This window comes from Mirounga angustirostris, unplaced genomic scaffold (assembly GCF_029215605.1).
Source record: "Mirounga angustirostris isolate CCGP_5_RB_7025 unplaced genomic scaffold, mMirAng1.0.hap1 SCAF_10, whole genome shotgun sequence".
Taxonomy (NCBI): Eukaryota; Metazoa; Chordata; class Mammalia; order Carnivora; family Phocidae; genus Mirounga; species Mirounga angustirostris.
The window spans coordinates 133,782,228-133,796,046 of record NW_026991718.1 but is presented as its reverse complement, the minus strand read 5'-3'; the positions used below and the strand labels follow the sequence as shown (position 1 = coordinate 133,796,046).

Genomic DNA, 13,819 nt, shown 5'->3' with positions numbered 1-13,819 from the left:
GAATCTGTAGGCTTATAGTTTATGTCAAATTTAAAAATTTCAGCTATTCTTCTAAAATTTTTAATGTTTTCTCCATCTCTCTTTTTCTTCCCTCTTCTTTTCTTCTGGGATTCCAGTTCTATATATGTTATAGTGCTTGATAATGTCTCCAAATAACTGATGGTCTGTTCTGTTTTTTTTTTTTTAATTTTATTTTTTTCTCTTTGTGCTTCATTTTGGATAGTTTCTATTGCTGTACCTTCAAGTTCTCTGATTTTTTCCAGTTCTCTAATCTGTTCACTTCTTTTAGTTTATGTTTTGATTCAGTTATTGTGTTTTTCATCTCTTGAATTTACATTTGGGTCTCTTATATTTCCATTTCTCTCATCAGCATCTCCATGTATATCTGGAATATATGGAGCATTTTTTTTAAAGATTTATTTATTTATTAGAGAGAGTGCACGCACATGTGTGTGTGTGCATGCTTGCACGAGTGTGGGTGGGGAGGGGCAGAGGGAGAGGGAGAGAGAGAATCTCAAGCAGACTCCATTCTGAGCATGGAGCCCAATGTGGGGCTCGATCTCACCACCCTGAGATCATGACCTGAGCCGAAACCAAGAGTCAGACGCTTAACCGACTGAGCCACTCAGGAGCCCCTTAATTGCTATTTAAAGATCATTTTCTGTTCTACCATCTCTGACATTTTGGGGGCTTTCTCAGTTTATTCATTTTTCCTGATTATGGTCATATTATTTGGCTTCTTTTCATGCGTGGTAATATTTGATTGGATGCTGGACATTAAGAATTTGGGGGTGTTAGTTGTTAGAGTTCACGGTCCAAATTGTATAAATCCACTAGTAGTTAACTTTTTTGGATTGGGCTGGATTCTGGTGAGGCTTGATGTAAGCTCCATCAGGCGGGTCTAGAGCAGGCTTTAGTCTAGATAATTTAGCCACTACTACAGCCATGCTATGTGTCACAGGGTGAGAAGAGACTGCTGCTCCATGCACGTGAGTGCCGGGAAGGACCTGCTGGCTCCTCTCTTGTGGTTCCTCCCCAGTCCTGGTAGTATTCTCTCATGTGTGTGCGGGTCAGTCCTCGGTGGAAGCTTCTGGGGGCCACTGTGCTGGCCTCTGCCACTCCCTCCTTTGCAAACTCCAACCTCTGGCCCCCTCACGCTTCCTTCTCTGGAACTCTGGAAGATCTCTGGGCAGTCAGAGGTGGCCGTCTCAGGGCTCCTTGTTTGTGTCCCTTCTCTGAGGGCCCTCGTCTGTGCAGCCTGTGGTCTAGTGCCTGAAAACTGTTGTTTCCTGGATGGTTTCCTGGTCTTCTAGATGTGTAAAATATGAGAGTCTGTTACCATCTCGGCTGGAAACAGAAGCCTTTCACCTTCCTTCAGTTGCCTCTGAGACCATAACCCTTCCCTTTGGCTTTGGTGTTCTTCAATTCCTTCAGCCTTCATCTTAGTAGACTTTTCTGCACATCTTGAAAGAACACTGGACTGGAATGCCGAGCATTTGGGTGCTAAGAAGCCTAGTTCTGCTGCTGGCTTTGGGGGCGCATCTATTTAACGGTCCACAAAATGAGGGAATTTATCAAGGCATGTTCTAAGGTTCCTTCTTTATGGTTCTGTGTCAGAGCAGTCATTTGCTTGGATATTTGTTTTCATTCAAGTTTCTTTTGGTAGTGTCATTCCTCATTTTGCTACTTTTTATGGAGCACCTACTACTTGTCAGGTATTACACTGGGCCGCGTTACAGTGCCTTCACGGAGCTCACAGAGCCACTGGGAGACAAGCGTGAAACAGTCACAAAACCCAGTGCCACTGCTTTTGTGGGGAGTGTTAGGACAGAAGAGCCCTCAGCTCTGGGAGAGGCTGTAACCGGAGAGTGGTCTTCTCCTGTGGATTCGGGGAGGGGTACCTAAGCTGGGGCAGGGGTGGGGCGGGGGGAAAGACGTGAGAGTGTCCCAGGCAGTGGGAAGGGCATGTAGAAAATCATCGAGATGAAGGATTTTGGTGCATTTGAAGAACTAAGGGAAGGTCACCGTGCCTGAAGCTCAGACGGGGAGGTGGGAGGGATTTCTTTGAAAATTAAAAGGTAGGTTTCCTCTGGCCGTACAGCATAGTGCAATGTTTAGAGTCTAGCTGTTTGAGTTCAGATTCTGACCTGCTCCTCTCTAGCCATGTGGCTTTTGGCAGCTTTCTTGGCTTCTCTCAGCTTCAGCTTTCTTCCCAAAAACACAGGGATAATGTGGTTGTTGTCAGAATTTAATGAACCACTGCTATAAACAAAGCTTTGAGCACAGTTCCTGGGAGTAACCAATGAACATTAGTTATTATCCAGTATTATGTGGTTTATGGCTTTTATTTCCATGAATGTAGTTAGTATAATGTTATGTAGTTAGCATAGTAGAATCATTAATATTCTCTAATAACAGTTACTCTTTTGTGGAACTAATTGGAAAGTTCTTTAGTTCTCTGACAGGTTTTTTGAAGAGTGCCTGCGTATTTTTTGTTACTTCAAAACAGCAGTTCTTAACCCACGAAGTACACAGGTGGACCTCAGAGGATCTTTTGAAACCCCTGATTCTTTTTTCTTTTTTTTTAAGAGGGGGTGGAGGGGCAGAGGGAAAGGGAGAGTCTTAGGCAGGCTCCACGCCTAGCACACAGCCCAACGCAGGGCTTGATCTCACCACCCTGAGATCATGACCTGAGCCAAAGTCAAGAATTGGACGCTTAACTGACTGAGCCACCCAGATGCCCTGAAACTCCAGACTCTTCATGAAAAGTTTTGAGTATGCATATCCGTGGCCATCATCAGGTTCCAAAACTATCTGTGATCCCCAAAGTTTAGCAAACTCTGCTTTATTTTTTTTAAAGATTTTATTTATTTATTTGAGAGAGAGGAGAGACAGAGAGAACAAGCATGAGTGGGGTGGAGGGGCAGAAGGAGAGGGAGAGGGACAAGCAGACTCCCTGCTGAGCGGGGAGCCCAACGTGGGGCTCGATCCCAGGACACTGAGATCATGACCTGAGCTGAAGGTAGATACTTACCCAACTTGAGCCACCCAGGCACCCTGCAAACTCTGCTTTAAACTTAATATTTTAAAGTCCACTGCAAGCTAGGGCCACACTGCTTTGTAAATATCTGTGGGATGGAGGCTGCGTGTTCCTCCTGGGTCCTGAAATGCACTGAAAATAGCTCATACAAAGTGATTGTGGTTGGTGGGACTTGGCTGTGACTCAGTGGGGACCCTTTCCTCCCTGGCAAGGATCCTACAAGAAATTATGTATTTGATTGCTCACATATATATTTTCTACAAATGTATACTTCTTTATTAAAATTCTCTGGGTAACTGTTATCCAGTGTAAATTTTTAATAAGGTCTAATTACTAGCGTAGAAGAATTTGTGGAGAAAAAATGTGGTTAGTGTTTCAAAGTAAATACCTAGGCACAAATGTGTCATTACTTATTTTCAACTCTTATCAATTACTGCCTGAATTAACTGCTTTTTCTCTCTGCCAGGTAGGAATCCTCTGCTTTTTTGCATGAATAGTGTTTCTTGCCCAGTTATTTCAGTGCAAATGATAATAGGGAAACATTTATGCCTCTGAAGCGTGGGTGGGTAAAGGGTGGTGGCCATGGTCAAGGTTGGCCAGATTATGAGGGGCTAGATCCTGCAGGTCTTGACATGCCCAGACTCCCTTGTTTCAACATCCTGATGGAGCATTTTATATCATCCCTGATAAAAGAACATGGAAGTGTAGACAGGTTAAATCACTTACTGTGGTCACACAGCTAGTAAGTTGTGGTTGGGGGATTCATCTTATTCCCGGGATGTTTGGCTCCAGTGCCCATGAGCTCAGCCACGCCACTCCACTACATTGGAGGGAGGGTCTGCCTGCCCTCAGTTGGGGGTGTGGGGAAGAGCAGGCTTCAGGGGGAAGAGTCAGTATGACCACAGGCTCATTTTTGGTCAGAATGAGGGGTTGGAGGAAGCTGTTGGACATCCATGTTGGAGGAGTCTGGTTGGGTGTTGTCATATGGTTTGATGGGAATCAATGTCACGTGGTGCATGAAGCTGTATGACAAGCATGTTTAGGACAAGACAAAATATGGGGCAGACTTCCTAGCATATTCTTGCTTATGAAATCCAACTCCTCTGTTTTTCTTTTGACCATTTTACACCTGCTTGCATAGCCCTCCATGGATGTTTCTCGTAGGGGTCAGCTGGCCGCTTTGTTCACTTGCTTCTGACTTCCCCAGCAGAGGAGAGCATCCATGTTGATTAGAGGTGACTCGCGTCAGATTGATGGCACTGACAGAAAGACACTTAGCTTTTCTTTATGATCTGGTCTTGTCACCCTTCTCTTGGATTCTAAATCTACCCACTTCATTTTAGATGAGTTGCCAAGTTTGGAGACCCAGAGGCTCCCACTGGAAAGGGCCACGAGGGTAGAAAAGTGTGCTGGGAGGGCACGCCTTTGCTCAAGTGTGACCTGATGGATGTGGTTTTGTCCCCTCTTCCCCTTTAGATGGATTTGAAGACTACGGCCCAGATCGTGACAGCATGAGGGTAACGGCCTTTCTGGACATCCCAGGCCAGGATAATCTGCCTCCCCTCGCTCGCCTGGAAAAGTATGCTTTCAGTGAGAACATCTTCAACCGGTGAGCTCCCCAGCCCTTCCCACGCTTACAGCCCTCCGCTGGGTCTGGTTTAAGCCCGACAGTGGTCACCACTTCTCTGTGACAGCTTTGAGGACTCTCATAGAGGAAATGGAATGCAGGCTGTTCCAGGTGGCTGGGATTCTGTCTGAATGGCACCCTTGGATTAGGTTTTCCCATTACTCTTGTTACTGTTTTACTGATCACCTGGTGAGCCAGGAATAAAATGCTGATGAAAGTTAATGGGGTTTAAATAATTAGGATTGCTAACTGGGTTTCTTTCACACGTGCTGTCCTCCAAAAACGAAAATGCGTCGCATAATTGACAAGCCTCAGTTGGAGCACTGCTTGCTCATTGTGTTTCTCGACTGCCCTGAGCTCCGGGGACTTCCGTGCACTTGTCCTGCTGTGTTGTGTTGTCACTCCTCATGGTGCTGGCAGGATTATACTCCAGCCTCAGACCATGCCTCTTCAACGGATGACCTTGACCCTTACTGCATGAAGAAAGCAGAAACTCCGACATTTCTTTCCATCGACAGCCCGCCCCAACCTGAATCTGAGGGCATTCTTCCCTCCTGTCTCAGAGGGGAAGGTATCTCTCTTCTGGTCTCCCTTCCTCTATCAGATATGCCTTCTGTCTTCTGCCTCTTCCTTCTTGCCTGTGACACACTCCCTTTCCTTCCACGCACGAGCCCTGGCATGTTTCTTGTTCTGAGCAGTCCTCTGGACTCCCCCACCTGCAGCCTTCCCTCGCATCTTTCCTTAAGTACACTGTTCTGTGAAGACTGGATGATACTCGCTGAGTCTCTATTAAATATCTATTTAATATCTATATCTATTAAGTTGTAGAAGGCTCACAGCAATTGCTGCTGAGTGAGTTCAATTATTATCCCAATTTTACAGATAGGGAAATGATGATACTCTGAATGATGTCTTTTGATGAGCAGTTCTTAATTTAAATGTAGTTCACGGTTTCTCAACTTTTTCTTTTATGCTTAGTGCTTTCTTTTCATGTATAAGGAACGTTCTCCTCCCCTAAGGCCATGAAGATATTTTCCTTATGGCACCTGGGGGGCTAAGTCGGTCAAGTGTCTGACTCTTGATCTCAGCTCAGGTCTTGATCTCAGGGTCCTGAGTTCAAACCCCACATTGGGCTCCTTGCTGGGCATGGAGCCTACTTAAAAAAAAAGATATTTCCTTATATTGTCTTCTTGATGTTTTATTGTTTTACCTTTCACATGTGGATCTACAGTCTACCTGGAATTACTTTCTTTGTGTATGATGTGAGGTAGGAGTCAAGTTTCATTTCTTTCCATGTGGTATGCACTTGACCTAGTGCCATTTATTGAAAATACTACCTTTTATCTATGCTCTGCTTTGCCACCTTTGTCTTAAATCAGGTGTCCATATCTGAACATCCTGGTCTGCTTTCTTGGTCTGTCATCTCTCTTTGTGCCCAGACCACTCTGTCTTCATTACTGCAACTTTATCATCAAAATCTTGGTATTGGGTAGAGTAAGTCCTCCCACTTTGTTGTTCTTCAAGATTGTCTTGGCTCTTCTTGACTCTGCATTTCCAAATGCATTTTAGCACCAGTTCATCAATTTCTAGAAAAAAAAAAGTTGCTGGGATTTTCATTGGAATTGCATTGCATCTGTAAATCAATTTGTAAAGTATTTGCACCTTTACAATATTTAGTTTTCTAGTCCTTCCATTTTTTAAAGATTTTCTTCAATTTCTTTATGTCTGTGTGTGTGTGTTTTCTGTTGTAGAGATCTTCTGTACCTTTTTCGATTTAGCTCTAGGTATTTGATCTTCCACATGAATGTAAATGGTATCATTTCTTAAAATTTAAATTCTAATTGCTGCTGATAATATGAAAATGGAATTGATTTTCTTATTTTGATTTTGTCTCCATTGATTATGCTAAGTTCACTTATTAATTTTAATAACTTCCCTGGGGGTTCTTTGGGTTTTCTGCATACTGCACGATGTCGTGTGTGCAATTCGGTAGTTTGATTTTTTCTTTTCCTATCTTGTTTTATATTTTTAGTAGCTACATCTTATCAGCTTAGGATAATTTATATTTCTAATTTGTTAAGAGATTATTTTTATGCTTTTTTAATTAAAAAAAGTTTTTAATTTTTAATTTTAATTTTTTATTTTTTTTAAAGATTTTATTTATTTGACAGAGAGAGACACAGCAAGAGAGGGAACACAAGCAGGGGGAGTGGGAGAGGAAGAAGCAGGCTTCCCGTGGAGCAGGGAGCCCGATGCGGGGCTTGATCCCAGGACTCTGGGATCGTGACCTGAGCCAAAGGCAGATGCTTAACGACTGAGCCACCCAGGCGCCCCATAAAAAGTTTTTAATTTTTTAAAAGATTTCATTTATTCTTTTGAGAGAGAGAGAGAGAGAGTGCACAGGTAGGGGGAAGGGCAGAGGGACAAGCAGCCAGATGTGGCTCGATCCCAGGATCCTGAGATCATGACCTGAGCTGAAGTCAGATGCTTAACCAGCTGAGCCACCCAGGTGCCCCTTAATTTAAAAAAAGTAAAAAAAAAATTTTTAAGGAATCTCTATGCCCAATGTGGGGCCCGAACTCACAACCCCACGATCCAAAGTCTCATGCTCTACCATCTGAGCCAGCCAGGGGCCCCTGTTTTTAAACTTTTAAAAATAACTTCACACTTAAAGAAGTTTCAAGAATAGTAGAAAGAGGGGCGCCTGGGTGGCTCAGTTGTTAAGCGTCTGCCTTCAGCTCAGGTCATGATCCCAGGGTCCTGGGATCAAGCCCAGGGATCGAGCCCCTCATCGGGCTCCCTGCTCCGCAGGAAGACTGCTTCTCCCTCTCCCACTCGCCCTGCTTGTGTTCCCTCTCGCTGTGTCTCTCTCTGTCAAATAAATAAATAAAATCTTAAAAAAAAAAGAATAGTAGAAAGAATTCTTATTTTTTACTCAGATTCATCAAATTGTCAACAATTTGCAATGTTCGAGTTAACATTCACTCTCTATTTTCGCATTTTTTTCTGAGCCATTTGAGAGTAAGTGTAGCCATCACGTTGCTTTCTCTATGGTGACTGCCGTGTGCATTTGTCTAACAAGGACATTTGCTGTTCACTTATAGAATCACAGTATAGTGATCAGAGTCAGGAAATTTAACTTTGATAGAATACTGTTATCTAATATCTAGATTTTTAAAAAAGATTTTATTTATTTATTCCATTTGAGAGAAAGAGCAAGAGAGCATGTGAGCAGGGGAAGGGGCAGAGGGAGAGGGAGAGAATCCCAAGTAGACCCTGCACTGAGCTTGGATACTGACGCAGGGCTCGATCCCAGGACCCTGAGATCATGACCTGAGCTGAAACCAAGAGTCAGATGCTTAACCAACTGAAACATCCAGGTACGCTCTAATATCTAGGTTTTAATCAAATTGTCCAGTGATCCTCAGAGAGTCCTTCGGGTTTTTATCTGTTTGGTTGGTTTTTAGGTCCAGAATCCAACCCAGCATCATGGACTGCATTTGATTGTCATGTTTCTTTAGGCTCATTTAATTTCTAAAGTTACTTAGCCTTTCTTTGCCTGTCATGATACTATTGACAGTTTTGAAGGGTACAGGTGATTTATTATATAGAATAAACTCACTAAGAGTTTTTAAAATTCCTCAATGAGGTCTGAATTTTATATAACGCTTCTTTTACATCTCTATATTAGATGCCTTTTCTCCTTTAATCTCTCTTTTTTTCAACTTTCTTTAAAACTTCTTTTATTGTAAAATATACCCCATACAGATAATTGGATGTAAAGCATAAGGAGTTCTTTTTTTAAAATTAATTAATTAATTAATTATTTTTTTGCGTTAGGAGTTTTTATGAAGCACATGCCCACATGGCCGTTACTGAGGTCATCCTGGAGTGTGCCCTCCCCGCCCTCCTGACCACTACTCCCTCCCTGCCATGCGGTGACCGTCTTCGGATGGTTATGTTCATCACCTTAATCTTGTTTCTGGCCTTAGCACCTAAGTGTCTACTTCCAAAGAGAATAAGTTCGTTTTGTTGTTTCTGAACTTGAAATACAGGAAATCATATAGGATATGTTACTTTGTGGTTTTGCATGTAGTTTTGAGTTTGTTCATTTTGTAACAGTGTTCTGTTGTTTGAGTATACTGACTTTTTTTTTTTTTTAAGATTTTATTTATTTATTTGAAGAGAGAGACACAGCGAGAGAGGAAACACAAGCAGGGGGAGTGGCAGAGGGAGAAGCAGGCTTCCCGCAGAGCAGGGAGCCCGATGTGGGGCTCGATCCCAGGACCCTGGGATCATGACCTGAGCCGAAGGCAGACGCCTAACGACTGAGCCACACAGTCGCCCCTGAGTATACTGACATTTTTTTTTTTTTTTAAAGATTTTATTTATTTATTTGACAGAGAGATAGCAAGAGCAGGAACACAAGCAGGGGGAGTGGGAGAGGGAGAACGGGGCCTCCCGCCCAGCAGGGAGCCCGATGTGGGACTCGATCCCAGGACCCTGGGATCATGACCTGAGCCGAAGGCAGACGCTTAACGACTGAGCCACCCAGGCGCCCGAGTATACTGACATTTTATCTGTTGTTGGAGTAGCTCAAGTTTTCTCAGTCTTATGAAAAATTTTGCTACGAACAATCTAGTATACGTATCTGGGTACACATCAGTACACATCTCTGCAGGGCATATAACCAGATGATAATTCCTGTGTGAAGATACACGCTTGTCTTCTACTTTAGGAGATGGTGCCAGTTTCCAAAGTGATTGCATCAGTGTGCACTCCCACCTTTGCCCTACATTTTATCTGACAACTGGTATTGTCAGATTTGAAGATACTAGCCCATCTGGTAGTGTGCTAGTGTATATAACGGTATCGGTTTGTGGTTTTAATTTACATCTTACTTTATGAGTTTGAACACCTTCTCATATGTTTGTTGGGCATCTGTATTTCTTTTTTGTGAAGTGCCCACTTAAATTTTTCTTTGGTAGGTAGGAGGAAGATGGATTGTCTTTTTATTGTTGACTTGTGGGAACTCTTTGTATATTCTTGATTTCAAACCTTGGTCAATTCTTTATGGCAAACATCTTCCCTCATCCTGTGGCTTGTGTTTCAGCTCTCTTTATAGTGTTCTTTTGGTGACCAGAAGCTGTTCATTTTGGTGTAAATTTATCAACATTTTCCTTTATCCTTAGTGCATTTTGGAGCTTCTTTAAAATGTCTTCCTCTACCCCAAGATCATAAATATACTGTTTTATGTAGCTTTAAAAGCTTTATCTTTTTTTCTTTCACATTTAGGTCTACAATCCATCTGAAAGTAATTTTTGTTCATTGTATGAAAAGGGTCCAGCTTCATTTTCTCAATTGTCACAATACCACTTATCAAAACTATGTCTTTTCCCCATTGCTCTAGGGTGCCACCTCTGTTCTAATCTAGTCTATAATAGTCTTTGTCTGGACTATCTCTTCTTCCAGTAGTCTGTCTCCCCCTCAGCCAAGACCACACTGTCTTGATTATTATAGATTTATAGTAGTCTTGATACTTGAGTGAGCAAGATGTGCCCTTTGTTGTTCTTCTTTGACATGATTTATTATTCTTGGTCCTTTGCATTTTCATATAAATTTCAAAATCCGCTCATCAGATTCTAATAAAACAAGATAAAACACCTATTAGTATTTTTTAAAAGTCTTTTTTTTTTTTTTTAAAGATTTTATTTATTTATTTGAGAGAGAGCACTAGAGAGAGAGAGCAAACAAGCAGGGGGAGCAGGAGAGAGAGAAGCAGGCTCCCTGCGAACCTGACACAGGGCTCCATCCCAGGACTTGGGATCATGACCTGAGCTGAAGGCAGATGCTTAACCAACTGAGCTACCCAGGCACCCCCACCTGTTAGGATTTTGCTTGGGTTTGCATTGAATGAATAGGTTGTTTTAGAGAATATTGCCCTCTTTACAATATTTAGACTTCCAATCCATAAACATGGTATATCTCTCTAATTATGTAGGTTTTCTTTAATGTCTCAGTAAAATTTGGTCATTTTCTCTGTAGAAGTTTTGTGCCCTTTTTGCTGGTGTATTTGAAAGGAAATCCAAAACATCATATTTTATCTAGTTAAAGACTTAAATCTAACTGCAATATCATTATCACACTCAACCCAATTAATAATAATGCCTTCCAGTCTACCAGTTTATGTTAAATTTTCCCTGACTGTCTCAAAAATGCCTTTTTATGGTTGATTTGTTTGAATCATGATCCAAATAAGGTCCACACATTTCATAGGTAGATGTGTCTCTTAAGTCTTTTTTTGTTTATAGTTTTTTTCCCTTTGATCTTAAATCTCTTTTAATCTCTAATTGATTATCCCTCTCATCTTCTCTCTAACATCATCTATTTGTTTGAAGGGGTCATTAGTCTTGTAGAATTTTCCACATTCTAGATTTGGTGGTCATTATTCTCATGGCGTAATTTAACATAATCCTTTGTTCTTTGTATTTTCTGTAAACCGAAAATTACACTTGGAGACTTGATTAGTTTCTGCTTCAGTTTTTTTTTTTTTTTTAAACAATACTTCATGTGTTGTTTTGTATACTTCTCATTACAAAACATCAGGAAACAATGTCTGGGTGTCCCACTTTTGGAGATGTTCATATTGAGCAGTGGGCGCAGGTGTTGGATTCTTTCATTATAAAAGTCCCCACCAGCCTTTCTTCTCATGACTTTAGTGGTCACAAATCATCATTGCTTAGATCTGTTATCTCATTATGTGTTGGAAAATGGCAATTTTCTTTTTATTGTCTGTGGAATCTGTAGTATGGCCCCATTTTCCATTCTGTTATTGGTTATTGGTGCCTTTTCTTTTGTTTCCCCCTGGATAATTCTTACCAGAGGATTATCAAGTATATTAGTTCTGTAGAAGAATCAAGTTTTGGCTTTGATATTCTCTATTGTGTGTTTATTTTCTAGTTCAGTAATTTCTGCTCTTAATTTCTATTCTTTTCTTTTTTGGGGCGAAATTAGTTGCTGTTCTTTTTCTTCTTGTGAGGTATGTTTAACTATTTTTTTGGCCTTTTTAGAATAACTTCTGCATTTTAAATTGTAAGATTGCTGTTAAGTACTGGAAGTACCTCAGTGTTATATTAGGTGCATCCTCATGTTCTGGTATTAATATTTTTATTACCTTTCAGTATAAAGTATTTTCAATGTCTGTAATGATTTCTCCTTTGATCAATGAGTTATTTAGAAGTATGTTGTTTAATTTCCAAATATTGGAGGATTTTCCAGGTATCTTTCTGTTATTTTTTTCTGAGTTTAAGTCTTCTGTGGTCAGAGAACATACTTTGTATTATTTCTCTTTTTAATTTTTTGGAATTGTTTTATGGTGGTGAATGTTCCAGGTACACTTGAAGGGAATGTGCATCCCGGTGTCTTTGGGTAGAGTATCTTATAAATGTCAGTTAGAACAAGTTGGCTGAGGATATTGTTCAGGTCTCCTGTTTTCTTACTTATTTTCTGTCTGCTTGCTCTGTCAGTTACTGAGAGAGGAATGTTAGAATCTGCAACTATAATTTTGGATTTTTCTATTTTTTAATTCTAACAGTTTATTTTGTATATCTTGAAGCTCTGATCTTGGGTGCATACACATTTAGTATTGTTCTGTTTTCTTGAATGAGTTGATCTATCTGTCTCTGTATAATGTCCCTCTTTGTCCCTAGTGCTATCCCTTTCTCTGAAGCTTGCTGTCTGAATTTAATATATACACTCAGCTTTCTTTTCTTTTCTTTTTTTTTTTAAAGATTTTTATTTATTTATTTGACAGAGAGACAGCTAGAGAGGGAACACAAGCAGGGGGAGTGGCAGAGGGAGAAGCAGGCTCCCGGCTGAGCAGGGAGCCCGATGTGGGGCCCAATCCCAGGACCCTGGGATCATGACCTGAGCCGAAGGCAGACACTTAACAACTGAGCCACCCAGGCACCCCTACACTCAGCTTTCTTTTGATTACTGACTGTATGATATATTTCTGTGTATACTTTTATTTTTAACCTGCCCATGTCTTATATTTAAAGTGTGGTTATTATAGAAGGCATGTAGTTGGGTCTTGGTTTTTTACCCAGTTGCACAATCTCTGCCTTTTCATTTTAATGTTTACATCATGTACGTTTGAAGTGACTGTTGATATGGCTCGGTTTACATCTACCATCTTGCTATTTGTTTTCTATTGACTCAACTCTTGCTATTTTTATTTCATTGTTATTCATATTATTCATTATTTCATTATTTCAAATAAAAGAATCACTTTTTTTGTCCTGTGGACTTTGTTTTTCTTTTTTAGGATTCCTGGGTATCTTCACTATGGCTTATTAGTTAGGTCCCCTTTAAAAAATTGTTATTGTGTTGTTCTAGGGATTATAATATACTTCTCTAACTTATTACAACATATATTCAGATGAGATGAACGATGCCGCTGTTCATACGGTACAAGGTACAGTGTGAGAACGTGCCCCGTGGACTGCTGTGGCCTCTTCCCCATCCTCTGTTCTGTTGTTTTTCTGTATTTTACTTCCACACACCGTTATCCATCCCATGATACCTTGCTACTTTATTTCCTGAAGATATGCAACTATCTTTTAAAACGATTAAGATGACAAAAATATTTTTTATGTTTACCATCATTTATACCATTTTCGTGCTTTTTATTTCTTTTTGTAAAATGCCCATTTTCATCTGGCATCCTTTTGCTGCGAGGACTTCCTTTAGCAATTCTTGATAGCACAAGACTGCTATCAGTGAATTTTCATAGCTTTTGTCTGAAACGGTCTTTATTCCACCTTCATTTTTTTAATTTAATTAATAAACTTTAATTTTGAGAGCGATTTTGGATTTCAAGAAAAACTGAGCAGAGAGTACAGAGCGTTCCTGTATTCCTTAACTGCCCAAGCATGCCTGACTCTTCCAAGAGACCTTCAGCATATTAATCACACTTATTTTATTTTATTATTTTTTTATTTTATTTTTTTTTAAAGATTTATTTATTTGAGAGAGAATGAGAGAGCACATGAGAGGGGGGAGGGTCAGAGGGAGAAGCAGACTCCCCGCCGAGCAGGGAGCCCGACGCAGGACTCGATCCTGGGACTCCAGGATCATGACCTGAGCTGAAG

At 40.8% G+C, this 13,819-nt stretch overlaps 1 protein-coding gene across 6 annotated transcripts in view; it reads left to right on the top strand.

The window, feature by feature from the left end:
- The window catches only part of LOC123851920 (serine/threonine-protein phosphatase 4 regulatory subunit 1-like), an 81,896-nt gene that overhangs the window by 22,232 nt on the left and 45,845 nt on the right, over positions 1-13,819 (top strand). For all 6 annotated transcript variants that reach the window (XM_064573395.1, XM_064573393.1, XM_064573396.1 and 3 more), the window contains exon 3: positions 4,517-4,649. In XM_064573395.1, the coding sequence (XP_064429465.1) occupies positions 4,517-4,649 (133 nt within the window). The remainder of the gene's footprint in view (positions 1-4,516; positions 4,650-13,819) is intronic.